At 34.9% G+C, this 15,823-nt stretch overlaps 2 protein-coding genes across 2 annotated transcripts; both read right to left on the bottom strand.

The window, feature by feature from the left end:
* Window positions 1–4,810: 4,810 nt before the first annotated feature.
* LOC114755185 (protein SUPPRESSOR OF npr1-1, CONSTITUTIVE 1-like) lies at window positions 4,811–7,465 on the bottom strand (the record flags this gene model as incomplete). The annotated part of the gene is made up of 4 exons (XM_028944058.1): window positions 4,811–5,112; window positions 5,201–5,939; window positions 6,231–6,803; window positions 7,020–7,465. Coding segments are annotated over 3 exons (1,719 nt in total), but the record flags the coding sequence as incomplete, so codon positions are not given.
* A 1,047-nt stretch (window positions 7,466–8,512) lies between these two features.
* Window positions 8,513–10,234, bottom strand: LOC114755170 (disease resistance protein RGA2-like; the record flags this gene model as incomplete). The annotated part of the gene is made up of 1 exon (XM_028944045.1): window positions 8,513–10,234. A coding segment is annotated over exon 1 (1,476 nt), but the record flags the coding sequence as incomplete, so codon positions are not given.
* Between the last annotated feature and the right edge of the window lie 5,589 nt (window positions 10,235–15,823).

The following is a 15,823-nucleotide window of genomic DNA, read 5'->3' on the forward strand; positions in this document are numbered from 1 at the left end:
ATAGTTTCATGAAAGTAGGGGTGTGTGTATGAGAGAGATTTTCCAACACCATATATGCAGGGATCTTCAAGCATCAAGCAAGGAATCTCAAAGCCATTTTTGAAGTTTGTGTGAACTATGAGAGCCAAATTATGAATTTTCCCATATTCTTTATTCTAACAAATAATAAGGGACCTCGAAGAAGTGAAGGTAACAAAATACCCATTCTTTATTCCGAAAGAACATTTAGAATGTGAACAATTTTGAAATCCTTGCATGTAGTGATACATATATTAGATTCTTTGTGGATTGTGGACTCTTGATGTGATTCCAAAACAGAGCACTTCATGAGCCTAAGTTTCTTTAATAATGATGTGACACTGTTAACAGATTAAGGAAAAGACACCAATTTAGAGCATTATTAGAAGAGTTCAATTAGTCTCTATAATTATGAAGTGAGATTTGTCATTCTATTACGAATCAAAATAACTGCAACCATCAATTTGAAGCCTCCCTAATGATGTTAGATTCCTTATATATCCGCTTTGAAAACCTTGAAATATGCTCCATTAACAAAAAAAAAGTTATATCATTATTATAATTATATGGATTCTTGTCTTTATCAAGAAATGCTCTTCTCTGTTTTGTGGAGTTTTTGATGGAGATAACTCCCGCACAAGTTAATGAAAGTGCAATAATACTCATGAGATTAAAAAAAAAAATGATGGGCTGAAGGGTTTTTTTTTTTCCTGTTTGAATTAAGAACAAGAGTAATTAAACAGACCAACTCGACATGCCAAGGCTTTTAGTAAAAGAGAAAACTTGGGTACAATATTTACAAATATCTGCTGTCAAATTCTTGTATGCCCACAGATCATTGCCGAGGCAACCTCATTAGTTTGCCATTGTGGTTTTAAAATGTTGCGTTCCTCATTAGAATTTCTAACAAATTACTTGAAAACTCACTACTAAAGAGGGAATATGGTTTTGGTGCACATGACCTCTCAAAGGAATCTCTCAAACATAATTAAGGCAAACCCATGCCCACAAGACATAAAAAGTCCACTTCACAATTTCAACGATTTAATCATTCCTTTGGAAACAAAAGGAAAAATTAAACAGAATTAATTGCGGGTAAAAGTCTTTTTAAAAGAATTCAAGCCACTACTTGGAAGATCCTATGATGCATCAGAAAAATCCAATTGACTTAGATATAGTGGAAATAAAATTTGGACTATATATATCAACATTAATATACAAAGAATTGGCATCCAACAAGACGTTGCAATGATGTGAGACGTTTTATTGAGTCTGGAAGTAAATCCAAAGCATGTAGCCCATCTTTGGCTTCTAAATACCACGTTTTTCTCCTTTTTATATCCAAAATACCAGGGTGGCTTTAGGACTTGGAAACGCGCATTGTATGCTTGGTTACATTAATTTTGTATGATCAAGATTTAATTTAAATTTATTTTATATTTTAAGTTAGTTTTTATTTTAATAGACATGCAATTTAAAATAAAGATAATTTTATAATTGTCACTTTTTAAAAAAAAATCATTAAAATAAATGTACATGAGAATTTTTGAATTTGTATTGTACTTATAAGTAGGATCAAACTCGTGACCTCTCACTTAAAAGAGAATATCAATATTATTAGGTGACAACACTTTTTTCTTTGGGTGAAAAAGAAAAGCTCCTTTAATTAAACTTTAGCAAGTCAACGGCATATAAAACTAATATCTGAGTTAAAACAAAAATAAAGAAATCTTCCTCCCTGTAATTCTAGGCCTTTGAGCTCGCTGTTGTCTTACTAATAAATGAATAAAGAAGAAATCATCAAGTTTATCTCACTAGTATAAATTTAAAGAAACGATTTAAACCACCATTGACCAGTTGCATTTCTTAAATATTATTTAATTTTTTAAATCACTTGCTAAAACATGTGGTTTAAAATATAGTAATACCTCCGATCCTAATTATAAGACTCTATTTGTAGACTATAAATGAGGTCTTATAATTAAGATAGGAGATAATTTTTTAGACCGTTGGCATACACAACAGGCATAAAAGTCCGTTATTTTAGATCAGTTGTTAATGCATCTGGTCTCAAAGCTTTAGTAAGTTAATGGCATATTTTAAGAACGTATGCCAAATAAGAAAACCTTAGAAACCTTAGACCAGCTCTGGATATGTGATATAGTGTGTGTGTGTGAGAGAGAGATTATAAGAAATTTTATTTTAATTAAACATTGGGTAAGTCAATGGCGCATAAAATAGAAAAAAATGACCAAAACAACATTGAAAATAGAAAATTCTAAGAAAGGCAGCTAAAATGACAGGAAATGAGGGAAAACTGGAACAGGAATTATAAAAATATGAGAAACGACCAATTTATCATTGTGTCAGTTTAAAAAAATGACCATATTTGATCTGAAAATAACATAAATTAATAAGTTTGGAATACGGAATAACTTCATTTTCTGAGTATTGCACAAAGGCAAATAACAAATTAGTTATTTTCCCAATCATAATTTCAGTTGAAGTTTTTCCTCTTTTCCTGCTATTTGGAAGTGATAACCTTTTTTTTTTTTTGAGAAAACTAATTTGACAGTCCTTCTGGTTATCCTATGTTTTGAACCGAGTCCCTGCATTTATTTTCTTTTTTATCATATCCTTCAAGTTTGTTATGTCAAATGTGTTAATCCTTAACCTTAAAAACTGTTTAATCAGAGCTAACAAGGTTAAAGAATCCGTTAGCCTATAGACATACTCTTTCTCTCTCCTCCCTTTCCTGTCTCTCTCTCAAACGTTCTCTTCCTTCACAAGGCCCTAACTCCAATCTTGAATATGCTCTTTTAAACTGGAACCTTCAGACACTCACTTCGGCAATGTCACTTTTCCCAACCTCACCAACCAATTTCGACCAAGACTAGACTACACTGTTCCAAATCGGCTCGTCCTCCTTCATCCTCTTATCCTACAAACCACATACCTCCTCCCCCATTGTTAGATCCACACCTCTCGGGGACCTTTCTTACGATCACTTTTGAACGGCTTTGTACACGTGTCCTTTGATGTTGGTCTCACTCTCTTTGCTCCAACCAATACTACTTGTGTGAATTCACCGATCAATATTGGAAATAAGGGAGAATTGAATTTGCTGTGATTTGTTAAATGAAAAGCTTATGCTTTGGTGATGTCGTTGGCGACAACTTGATGCCATCCTCGTGCCCCAACTCACTCACCCCTTATTATACCCAGTCCTTACTCAAGTTGGTCCTTTTGAATTCACTTCAAATCCAGAATGTTAATGTTGTAATAGTTTTTGGGTGTGTCAAAAAAAGAATCTTACATTAATTGGGAATATGGGAAGATAAAAACAAACTGAGTATTAATTGTGAACAGATTTTCCTTAATAGCTCTTAAGGACAGCGTCTTTAGAACGTGACTCGGATTAACTATTTATTTACAGGTACTGACGCCAACAGTTAAATATATTACTAAGAAGCTTGGTGATACCACAATGAGAATGTTGACGAAGGGACGGAAGGAGATGAATGTGAGAGAAGGTAGGCGGTAAAGGAAGGAAGGGTCATGAAGCTTGGTTTGAAATCAAGGAAGACAAAGGGAGAGAGAGGGAGGATAAAGGGAGGAGAGAGAAAGAGAATGAGAACAAACTAATTTCAAACTCACTTTAATTTTTACATGTGATGCTTGGTCTGGTAGCGTAATGGATTTTCTTAATGTTGTTACCTCTTATTAAACAGGTTTTTAACGTTAAGGACTAACGCATTTGACTAAAGAAATATGAAAGATCTGAAAAAAAAAGAAAAGAAAATAAGTATAAGGACCTAATTCAAAACTCAAGATAACTATAAGGACTGCTAAATTAGTTTTCCCTTTTTTTTTGAATTTCCTATTTTTAAGATTCTTTTTTAGTCATTTTTCCTATAAAACATGCGTTAAACAAAAATAAAGAAATGTTCCTATCCGTGATTGTAGACCATTGAGCTCGCTGTCGTAGCAATAAATAAATAAGGAATAAATCATCAAGCCCCTCTCATTAGGGTTTAAAAAATTTGGATTACCTTTTTAAAAACAATTTTACTATGCATGAGATAAGTATGTAAAAAAAAATATTGTCTTAATTTACATAAAAATACTCTTTTTAAGTAATTTTGGGAGTAAGTAAACAGCAAAATTTCCATTTAAACAGGTCATGGAAAAGAAAGTCTAAATATTTTTAAATATTATTTAATGTTTTAAATGGTTTTGTAAAACATGTGGTCTAAAATATAAATTTTTGAGAAAATTAAGCTTTTAGTTCTCCAAGTTTAAACTGAGTTTTCAGTTAAAAAAAAACTTTAAACTTTCTTATAATTCAGTCCCGACTTAATTCTTGAACTTTTGACTGGCTTACAACTTCCTCATCTTTTAATTTTTTTTTATATTACTATCTTCATTGTTTATAACTGATCTTATCTCCCATGTTTGTCGGCAAAATCCTCATTAGCATCTTTTTCTTGAGCTCATATTGACACCAAGCATTTTAGTCAGAGCAGTCAGTAAAATTTTACTCTTTTGGTGAAGGAAAAAATAAATAAATAAAAATTGATATTCAACACCGTCCACGAAATTCCTCATCTATTAAGAAAAAAATTGATGGACACAACTATTGAAGAAAGCCATTTTATTATTTACTCTGAAACCATTTCTTTTTGTTTTTAAATAAAAAATATTTTGGCCCAAGTAGCTCTTAATTCGAAATATTGCCTTGAATGTGACATTCCATAAGAAGCTTTTAACTCAAAACTGTGCGAAGAGTATATAATACAAGCATTTAAGTGGAATAATGCTAACCCATAACATGTGATATCATTTAAGCAATTACATTTACACAACATCAAATCCGGGAAATATAAAAATTCTACTTCAGCACAATTTCCACAATTTATTCATTCATCAACAGAGTCAATAGTAATTAAAAGTCCTTTTAAAAGAGTTTAGCCCACAACTTCGAAGATTCCGTAAATGCACAAGAAATAGAATTTGGACTTGACCAGCAGCAGCAGCAACGTCTTTTCTTGAACACGTAACATAGCAGCGGCACGCACAAAAACATGATGAGGACTGCAAGAGAAAGTTAAAAAAAGAATAGTGGGGACCACAAGCCGCGTGAAACTATCCATGAAGAGAAGAACGGAGTTAAAGGTCATACCCTAATTTCGTTAAAACAGATGATCAGAAAGCCGATTGTTTATTCACTAGGCCAATAAACATCTGGTATGTGAGCAAGTCCTGGCCAATCCACACCCTCTAACTTCGGTCCGTATCTTTGCTTTAAAGCACAGCAACCACTGACACGAAATTGTTGCAATGATGTGAGCCTCTTTATTGAGTCTGGAAGTGATACCAAAGAAGTACAGCCAGAGAGGTCAAGAGACAGCAATGATGTGAGATTTTTGATAGACTCTGGAAGTGATACCAAAGAAGTGCAGCCAGAGAGATCAAGAGACTGCAATGATGTGACATTTGTGATGGACTCCAAAAGTGACACCAAAGAAGTGCAGCCAGAGAGGTCAAGAGACCGCAATGATGTGAGAATTCTGATGGACCCCGGAAGTGATGCCAAAGAAGTGCAGCCAGAGAGGTCAAGAGACCGCAATGATGTGAAATTTCCAATGGACTCCGGAAGTGATGCTAAAGAAGTGCAGTCAAAGAGGTAAAGAGACTGCAATGATGTGAGATTTCCGACGGACTCCGGAAGTGATGCCAAAGAAGTGCAGCCAGAGAGGTTAAGAGATTGCAATGATGTGAGATTTCCGATGGACTGTGGAAATAATGCCAAACAAGTGCAGTCAGAGAGGTCAAGAGACTGCAATGATGTGAGATTTCCGATGGACTCCGGAAGTAATGCCAAAGAAGTGCAACCAGAGAGGTCAAGAGACTGCAATGATGTGAGATTTCCGATGGACTCTAGAAGTGATGCCAAAAAAGTGCAGCCAGAGAGGTAAAGAGACCGCAATGATGTGAGATTTCCGATGGACTCATGAAGTGATGCCAAAGAAGTGCAGCCAGAGAGGTAAACAGACTGCAATGATGTGAGATTTCTGACAGACTCTGGAAGTGATGCCAAAGAAGTGCAGCTAGAGAGGTAAAGAGACTGCAATGATGTGAGATTTCCGATGGACTGTGGAAGTGATGCCAAAGAAGTGCAGCCAGAGAGGTAAAGAGACTGCAATGATGTGAGATTTCCGATAGACTCCGGAAGTGATGCCAAAGAAGTACAGCCAGAGAGGTAAACAGACTGCAATGATGTGAGATTTCCGATGGACTCCGGAAGTGATGCCAAAGAAGTGCAGCTAGAGAGTTTAAGAGACTGCAATGATGTGAGATTTCCGATGGACTCCGGAAGTGATGCCAAAGAAGTGCAGCGAGAGAGGTAAAGAGACTGCAATGATGTGAGATTTCCGATGGACTCCGGAAGTGATGCCAAAGAAGTGCAGTCAGAGAGGTCAAGAGACTGCAATGATGTGAGATTTCCGATGGACTCCGGAAGTGATACCAAAGAAGTGCAGCCAGAGAGGTAAAGAGACTGCAATGATGTGAGATTTCCGATAGACTCATAAAGTGATGCCAAAGAAGTGCAGCCAGAGAGGTAAAGAGACTGCAATGATGTGAGATTTCCGATGGACTCGGGAAGTGATGCCAAAGAAGTGCAGCCAGAGAGTTTAAGAGACTGCAATGATGTGAGATTTCCGATGGACTCCGGAAGTGATGCCAAAGAAGTGCAACGAGAAAGGTAAAGAGACTGCAATGATGTGAGATTTCCGATGGACTCCGGAAGTGATGCCAAAGAAGTGCAGTTAGAGAGGTCAACAGACTGCAATGATGTGAGATTTCCGATGGACTCCAGAAGTGATGCCAAAAAAGTGCAGCCAAAGAGGTAAAGAGACTGCAACAATGTGAGATTTCCGATGGACTCATGAAGTGATGCCAAAGAAGTGCAGCCACCGAGGTAAAGAGACTGCAATGATGTGAGATTTCCGATGGACTCCGGAAGTGATGCCAAAGAAGTGCAGCCAGAGAGTTTAAGAGACTGCAATGATGTGAGATTTCCGATGGACTCCGGAAGTGATGCCAAAGAAGTGCAGCCAGAGAGTTTAAGAGACTGCAATGATGTGAGATTTCCGATGGACTCCGGAAGTGATGCCAAAGAAGTGCAGCGAGAGAGGTAAAGAGACTGTAATGATGTGAGATTTCCGATGGACTCCGGAAGTGATGCCAAAGAAGTGCAGCGAGAGAGGTAAAGAGACTGCAATGATGTGAGATTTTCGATGGACTCGGGAAGTGATGCCAAAGAAGTGCAGCCAGAGAGGTCAAGAGACTGCAATGATGTAAGATTTTCGATGGACTGTGGAAGTGATGCCAAAGAAGTGCAGCCAGAGAGGTCAAGAGACTGCAATGATGTGAGATTTCCGATGGACTCATGAAGTGATGCCAAAGAAGTGCAGCCACAGAGGTAAAGAGACTGCAATGATGTGAGATTTCTGACAGACTCCGGAAGTGATGCCAAAGAAGTGCAGCTAGAGAGTTTAAGAGACTGCAATGATGTGAGATTTCCGATGGACTCCGGAAGTGATGCCAAAGAAGTGCAGCCAGAGAGGTCAAGAGACTGCAATGATGTGAGATTTTCGATGGACTTCGAAAGTGATGCCAAGGAAGTGCAGCCAGAAAGGTCAAGAGACTGTAATGATGTGAGATTTCCGATGGACTCTGAAAGTGATGTCAAAGAAGTACAGTCAGAGAGGTCAAGAGACCGCAATGATGTGAGATTTCTGATGGACTCTGGAAGTGATGCCAAAGAAGTGTAGCTAGATGGAAGTGATACCAAAGAAGTGCAGGCAGAGAGGTCAAGAGACTGCAATGATTTGAGATTTCTGATGGACTCTGGAAGTAATGCTAAAGAAATGCAGCGAGAGACATTAAGAGAATGCAATGATGTGAGATATCTGATAGACTCTGGAAGTGATGCCAAAGAAATACAGCTAGAGAGGTCAAGAGATTGTAATGATGTGAGATTTTTAATGGACTTTGGAAGTGATGCCAAAGATAAACAACTATTAAGTTTTAGGGTCAACAAGTTATACAACTTGGTGATTCCTCGTGGGAGCTTCTTGAGTTTACGATTCCTACTTAAATCAAGATATCTTAAATGCTTCAAGTCTCTGATACTCTCTGAAATTTTTAACTCTTGATCTACAAGAACCAATACACGTAAGTGCTTTGGAAGTGATGTTGTAGGCCCGCAAATTAGATTAAAAACTCTTGCCGAAGACTGACTCAAGATAAAATCCAAATGTCCTTGTAGGAACAAAATTGTTCTCATTCTTTTGGTGTTGGCATTACCAAGTGAAAACTTGCAGGCACCATGAAAATGACTTGACATATGACGAATCCCATCACCAAATTTCTCTTCTTCTGTTTTTTCACTTGTGACAATGTAACACTCATTTTTAGAGACTGATTGTGCTAGATCATGTATGAGATCATGCATCTTGCACGACTGTATGTCACCAGAATTATTTTCCTCCACATCTTGAAACAAGCACCTCGACAACAACTGCTTGAAATACTCATCACCAACATCTTCCAAGCGCCTATTTTTATCTAAGGGTTGAATGAACCCTTCAGCTATCCATAGTTGAATTAGTGTTTCTCTCTCAATCTTGTAATCTTTTGGAAACAAGGAGCAAAATGCAAAACAATTTTTCAAATAGAAGGGAAGATGATCATAACTAAGTTTAAGGATAGAAAAAATATTATTATTCTCATAATCTATATTTGCAAGTTCATTGTTCCTAAAAGATGACCACTCACTCACTTTTAAGGTAGCTTTGTTAAACAATAAGCTACCAATAGTTCTTATTGCAAGCGGAACTCCGTGACATTTTCTCACAATATCCTTTCCAATCCCTACCAACTTGTGATCAGCAGGTTCTTTTCCGTCCCGAAAAGCCACTCTACAAAATAGCTCCCAACAGTTATCTTCATCCAAATCCTTTAAGGAAAGAGGTGGATTTGTGCCCATTGTATCCGCCACTTCCATACTCCGTGTAGTGACAATGATCATACTTCCTTTTCTCCCATCTTTGAACAAGTTTTCTAATTTAAGCCATTCCCCACGATTCTTAATATTCCAAACGTCATCTAACACGAGTAGAAAACGCTTCTCCTTAATTTTATGTCTTAATAGTTCGAGGGTACCATCAGATGTTTCCTTCTTAATGATCTTTTGAGCTAACATGTTATTGGAAAGTTGATGTGATTCATCAGACACACTAACCCACATCATAGGCTCAAAATGATTTTTATCAGCCACATCATTATACACTTGTTGAGCAAGTGTCGTCTTCCCCAATCCTCCGATCCCAACTATGGGAATCACTGAGACATCATTTTTAACATTAGAGCTTAAAAGGGTACTAACAAGATGCATTCTTTCCTCATCTCTCCCGACAACATCTTGTTTGCTCACATCTGGGCCGATTCGTCTCCATTCACAAGACTCATTCGAAGTGCTCGAAGAGCTCTCATGCAATTGAAGTGGATTCTTCTCATTATAAATCTCATCTAGTTTCTTCCTAATTGCCCCAATCTTACAACCCATCTTATGAGCACAAACAAGTCGGTTTGATTTGGAGAAGAATATGCGTACCTCCTTCGCCATTTTATCTTTGGTCATCACTTCCCTTGCTAGCTCCTCGGCAGAGTAGGCATCCAACAAGTCTTCGGCATCAAGCAACATACCTCTCAGCTTTTGGAGCCAATCATTAATCGCTTCACTTTTCGTGGCCTTTCTCTCAGCGTCACGAAGCACGGCTTTAATTGCAGTGACTTTCCTCTTCATAGTCTCCAAATCATCTTGGAAGTTGCAAAGAAGGTCAAGCTCTTTAGCAGCTAAAGAACGCAGTAGCCCAATGACATTCTCAACAAGGGCTTCCATTGATGATCGATGGGAAACTCAAATGGAGTGTGATTGATGAGGAGAGTAATTGTAGTAAACACACATCTAAGTGAATAAAATTTGTGTAATAATCAGAGAAATAACAAGAAACTACAATGCTTGCATCAAAATATGGAGAGTTTCAGCAACTACACCTCAACAATTAGAATGAGAGAAGCAATAGTCTCAGATAGAGGGTGAATACGGACAGTGAGGAAGAAGGCCGCGTACAGAGAGAAGTTGTTCGATAACAAGTTACTCCTCTCCTATTTTATAAGGCACTTCCAACAAGTTCCATATAGATCAAGAAAAACCTTAAACTGCATTAACTCCTTATTAAAATATAGCAACTTTTCAACTTTACTCCTATTTAATATATACCTTTTTTAAAAAAATAACTATCTACATTATAATAAATGAAAGACAACATGGTAAAGTCATAGTAAAAAGTTAATGAGGTGCCCTATAAATAGGACAAAAAAAACCTTCTCTCTCTACCGTATAAATAGGACTAGAGGAGTAGATATCTTGACCAGCCGCTGGCTTTTTGGTTTTAGGTAGGAGTTTCTTTTCCTAGTTTGTCCCCCAAACCCCCAACCCCAAAAAAAAAAAAAAATTGAGGCTTGTTTTTGTATCTCAAAAAAATAAAAAACTTAGATAGCCTCTCCACATTTTTATAGTCCATTTCCATCTACTTGCTTAATCCACACACTTTATCAAATTGAAAAATTTTGATTCAAAATATAAGAGGTTGACAACATAATTAATTATAATCGTAGATGAGTAAATAAGATGGGTAAATTTTGAAACGGAGGAAGTATGTCAGTAGTCATTACTGTAGAAGGATCAGTAAAACAAATTCTAACAATCAGTGTTCATCCTAAATGACCTTCACTTGATTCTTTGAGATAATTTAATAATAAGAAAACATCAACTCCAATGTTTTGTGCAATAGCTTTTTTTTTGTTTGAGTAAAAAGCAAAATGATATTATGGTGATAACAGCAATTACAAAGTTTCAATAGTATATATGTATGTATAGCATTACCAGGCCTTTGAAGTGCCGGCACCAATTTAATAACCACTTTAATAAGAATAAAATTTAAAAAAAAGTGTTAATTTAATGTATTTTTTATATGTGAATATTTATTACAAGTGACAAACATAATGAGTATCGGAATGCTAAGTAGGCAAACAATATTGGAAAAAAATGCCAGGGTAGAGTGAAAAGCGGCACCGGGTGAAATGGGCCCTAGTCTCTGGCTTTATCCCTTGGCGTCAATGTGAAGCACTGAAGCAGACAATACATTCAATTTAGCACCTTTTTTCTTTGGCCTGACATGCAATTTATTACTCGACTAGCCTCCATCAATCATTTCGTGATACAGGCCGGACAATAATGAGTGCAACTGATGGAAAGAGGGGCACGCCTGTGCTTGTGGGACCGGAAGGGCTGGACAGCACTACCAGTAATAGAAGATGCACACCGATAGCAGAATTTCAAACTACTTGAGTGCAGCATTGGATTCTCTTGGGGAAAAAAAGGGGAAAAAAAAGAGAAAATGGTAAATAAAAACTTTAAAAATAAAAAATTTTTTAAATAAAACTTATTATAATATTAGTATTAATTTTGATAACAATTTAATACTTTTTGTTGAATTGGTCTCTGTACGCAATTTTTTACTTTTTAAGATTTTTTTAAAAAAAATAGTGGTTCAAATTTTATTAGAAAATCCCACTAAAAGAATCTAAAATAACGAAATCCTAAATCAGTAATTCCTACAAATTTCACAAATTATTCTTACATTTCTTTCTTCTCTAACTTCTTGAACGAAAATTAAATATGACTAAAAAAAAAAGAGAAAATCCATAAAAAACTTTTAAAATTTTGAAATCTTAAATTAGTGATGACTGATGACTACAAAAATATGCTGTCATTTCCTTTTCAAATATTATCAATTATTATTAAAATATAATAAACAAGACAAATTTGTAATTTTAAATTTTAAATTTTTTTTAAAGATTCTCTCGTTAAAAAATTATCATTAATAAATAATTTATATTTGAGATTAAAAAACTCATTTCCATTTAGCTTATAATAAGCAGCGGTTTAGAGTAGGGGTGTTCAAGGTCGGCCCGTCCCGGTTGACCCGTTCTTGTCCCGGTCTTATTGGGACGAGACAGATCCGTGCCGAAATTTTTCGGGACGGGACAAAAAAGGGACCGCGATGGGACGGGACGGGACGGGACACGGGACGGCCCCCATCCCGGTCCTTTTTTTTTTTATCCTATTTATATAATATCATTTTTTTTATATTTTTTTAAAATTTGAGACTATTGTATGGAACTATGAATATATTTATTTAGAGTTTTTATATTTGTTAATGATTTGAGATTATCGATGATTAGAATTTTTAGCAAGTTTTTATTGTGTGAAAAGCTTTTGTTTGGAGTTTTTAATGATTATTACATGTAATATTTTGAGTTTTTGTTTAAGAGTGCCCAAACAAATAAAAAAATAAAAAGATGTTTTTATAAGGTTTAAACCCAAAAAACATAATTTAAAAAATCAGATTTTATTAAAAAAATTTTAAAAATTAAAAAAAAAAGTTCGGGACGTCCCGGTCCTGTCCCGGATCCATCCCGTCCCGACCGGGACCGAGACAACCCCGGGACAGGCCGGGACACAGGACAGAAAATCTGTCCCGTTACTGTTCATCAGGACGGAACCGGGACGGGCCTGTCCCAGTCCCGATCTGTCCTGTGAACAGCCCTTGTTTAGAGATATAGAGTAGACAGGCAACTATATGGAAATTTAATGTATTTTTTTATTACAGTTTACTATCATAATAAGTTAGGAAAAATTACACTCGGGTCTCAGAGAAGATAATTAATTGTACAAAAGTCCCTGAAAAATCTCAAAATGATTCTGAAGTCCCCATAGACCTGTGTGTAATTAATTGTAATTATAAAATTACCTATTTACTCCTATTAATTTTATTATAGCAATTCATTTACAATCTCAATAGTGGCTGTTGACAAGCCGAACAGAAGTGGTTGACAACCTCGGCAGTGCTTCTGACAACTCACTCTGCGGGATGCCAGGGGCATTCTCAAGGTTGTTAACCACCTCTCCTTGGGTTGTTAACAGCCACTGTTGAGATTGTAAATAAATTATATTGGGTTCAAATTAATAAGAATAAATAGGTAATTTCATAATTATAATTAATTACACACAGGTCCTTGGAGATTTAGGAATCATTTCGGGATTTTTATGGACTTTTTAAAATTAATTATCTTTTATAAGACCTGAGTGTAATTTTCCCAACAAGTTATTGGAATGGTAAGTCGGCAAGCGAAAAAAAGCCAGGGTAGAGTGAAAAGTGGCATGGGGTGAAACGGACCCTAGCCCTGAGTCTTATCTTTCGGCATCAATGCGAAGCAGATGGAATTGGCTGGACAGCAATGAGTATAGCAGATGGAAACAGGTGCATGCATTTGCTTGTGGGGCTGAAACGGTTGGACAGCACTACCAGTAATAAAGACGCATACCTATATGGCAGAATTTCAAACCACTTGCCTGCTAAGTCAGCCTTGGATTCTCTTGGAGGAAAAAAACAAGTAAAAAAAATTCTAAGTTAAAACTTAGGAAAACGACAACTAAAACAGCCTTGGGCTCAATAATTTTCTGTTAGCAGCGGCATTCAGCGGCAAAATCTGATAGTAAGTTTGATACTTCGGCTTATTTGTGTTGGTTGATGCATGTGTAATACAGTGAGGAGAAAAAATACGTTTAGGACACGAAAGTATATATATATGTTTTTGTGTCAAATAAGTTGTGATTGATTGGCAAAAAATACTTATCTGTAGATGAACATGTGCAATGGGTTTGGGTGGGAAGGGAATGACAAGATCAAAAGAATGGATAGAGTGCAAATTCAATTGGTTAAGTGCAAATTGAATTGAAGAGGTTTTAAAGTATTTGTCTGGTTTAAAATGACAACATGAAAGTAAGTATTTAATAAGGTCAGTAAGAAAAATATAAAGTACTACCTCCGGTCCTTAATATAAGACCCCGTTTGACTTTTTGTTTGGTCCTAATTATAAGACCATAATCCATTTTGTCTCTTATATTTATGTATTTTTTTCCAAAATAGTCCTTCTAATCATGATAGTTTTAGCCAATACACTTAATTAGCAAGGATATTTTAGGAATGATAACACTTATTTATTACAAATAACTAACTTAACTTACTTCCTTAATCTCTTCAAATTAGTCAACTGGGTCTTATAATTAGGACCGGAGGTAGTATGTTGAAATTACAATTGTGAAGTTAAGAGTAAGAAGCTGAGTAGAAGGATTGACAAGTTGATAATATAAAATAACAATTATAAAATTGAGAAGTTGGTAATAGGAAATAACAAGTTTAATATAGTGAAGAGCAAATTTAATATAGTGAAGAGCAAGTTATTAAGTACTCCTCCGGTCCTTAATATAAGACCCATTTAACTAATTTGATTAAATTAAGAAAGTTAAGTAAGTTAGTTAATTATAAGAAAAGTGACAAATTTTTCCTAAAACACCATAATCATCTTTCTTAATACCCAATCTTCCTTTTCTACTTGATTATGATTGAGAGAATATCTATAGGGGTAATTTAAAGAAAATTGATAAATATGAAAAATGGGTCTTATATTTAGGACCAAAACCAACTCAAGAATTGGGTCCTATATTAAGGACCGGAGGAGTAGTTGTGAATCAGAAGGTTGCCATAGGGTCCTAACAAGTTAATAATAGGAAATGACAAGTTTAAAATTGACAATAACAAGTTGGGAATAAGAAAACCGATAATGACAATTAGAGAACTTTTTAATCTGAAATAACAAGTTGATAATTACAAATAACAAGTTAATGATTAGAAATAATAAACATAAGAAATAGTTGAAAGTAACAAATTTAGTTTGAGAAATTGACAATTTATTTATGGAAAACTACACCTACAGCAGATGTTCAACCTACGTGCGTACTAACTCAGCTTTGGATTCTCACGAGGCCGAAAAAAAAACAAACAAAGATCTTAAAATTAAAAGAAATTATAAATAAGAACTTGTTATAATATTAGTATTAATTTTGATAATAATTTAATAAATTTTTTGAATCGGTTTCTATGTGTAATGTTTTTTACTTTTTAGAGTCTTTTTAATGATTTTTAAAAAAAGTCAATGGTTCAAATTTTATTAGAAAATCCCACCAAAGAATTCAAAATAACAAAATCCTAAATCAGTAATTCCTACAATTATGTGTTGTTATTTATAAGTTAAATATAGACAAAACTTGTTGAAGTCTAACAATACTTGTTGAAGTCTAACAATCATAATTTAAGATTTAATAATTTTCAGATTTTTTGGTGAGATTTTCCTTATTTTGTTTTTTATAGTTGTTATCTTAAACATAAATATATAAAATTAAAAAGTAAAGCACTCTGGCATCCCTTATATTTTGTTCTAATTATAAATACCTCCTTTTTATTTTGAAAACATAAAATGAAGTCCAAACCTCTAACTCTATTAAGAATATTCTAAAAACATATTTTTTTAATTAAAATTTAGGTTGAACTATTTTTTATTTACTGATTTACTCTTCATAATACTAAATGCCTAAATTTTGCCTAAAACTATTCTGAAAAATTTAAGAATTTCTTGTTAGCTTAATTTTAGTTTTTATTTTTACAAATAGTTATTTATTTAATGTTTTATCATATTGGGATAGAAAATTAAGTAATTTAGTTAATATAACCATAAAAAATTTAAATGAAAATTTTATTAATTCTTTAAA

This window comes from Neltuma alba, unplaced genomic scaffold, assembly GCF_004799145.2.
Source record: "Neltuma alba isolate B1F8T4 unplaced genomic scaffold, ASM479914v2 tig00010233_pilon, whole genome shotgun sequence".
Classification (NCBI taxonomy): domain Eukaryota; kingdom Viridiplantae; phylum Streptophyta; class Magnoliopsida; order Fabales; family Fabaceae; genus Neltuma; species Neltuma alba.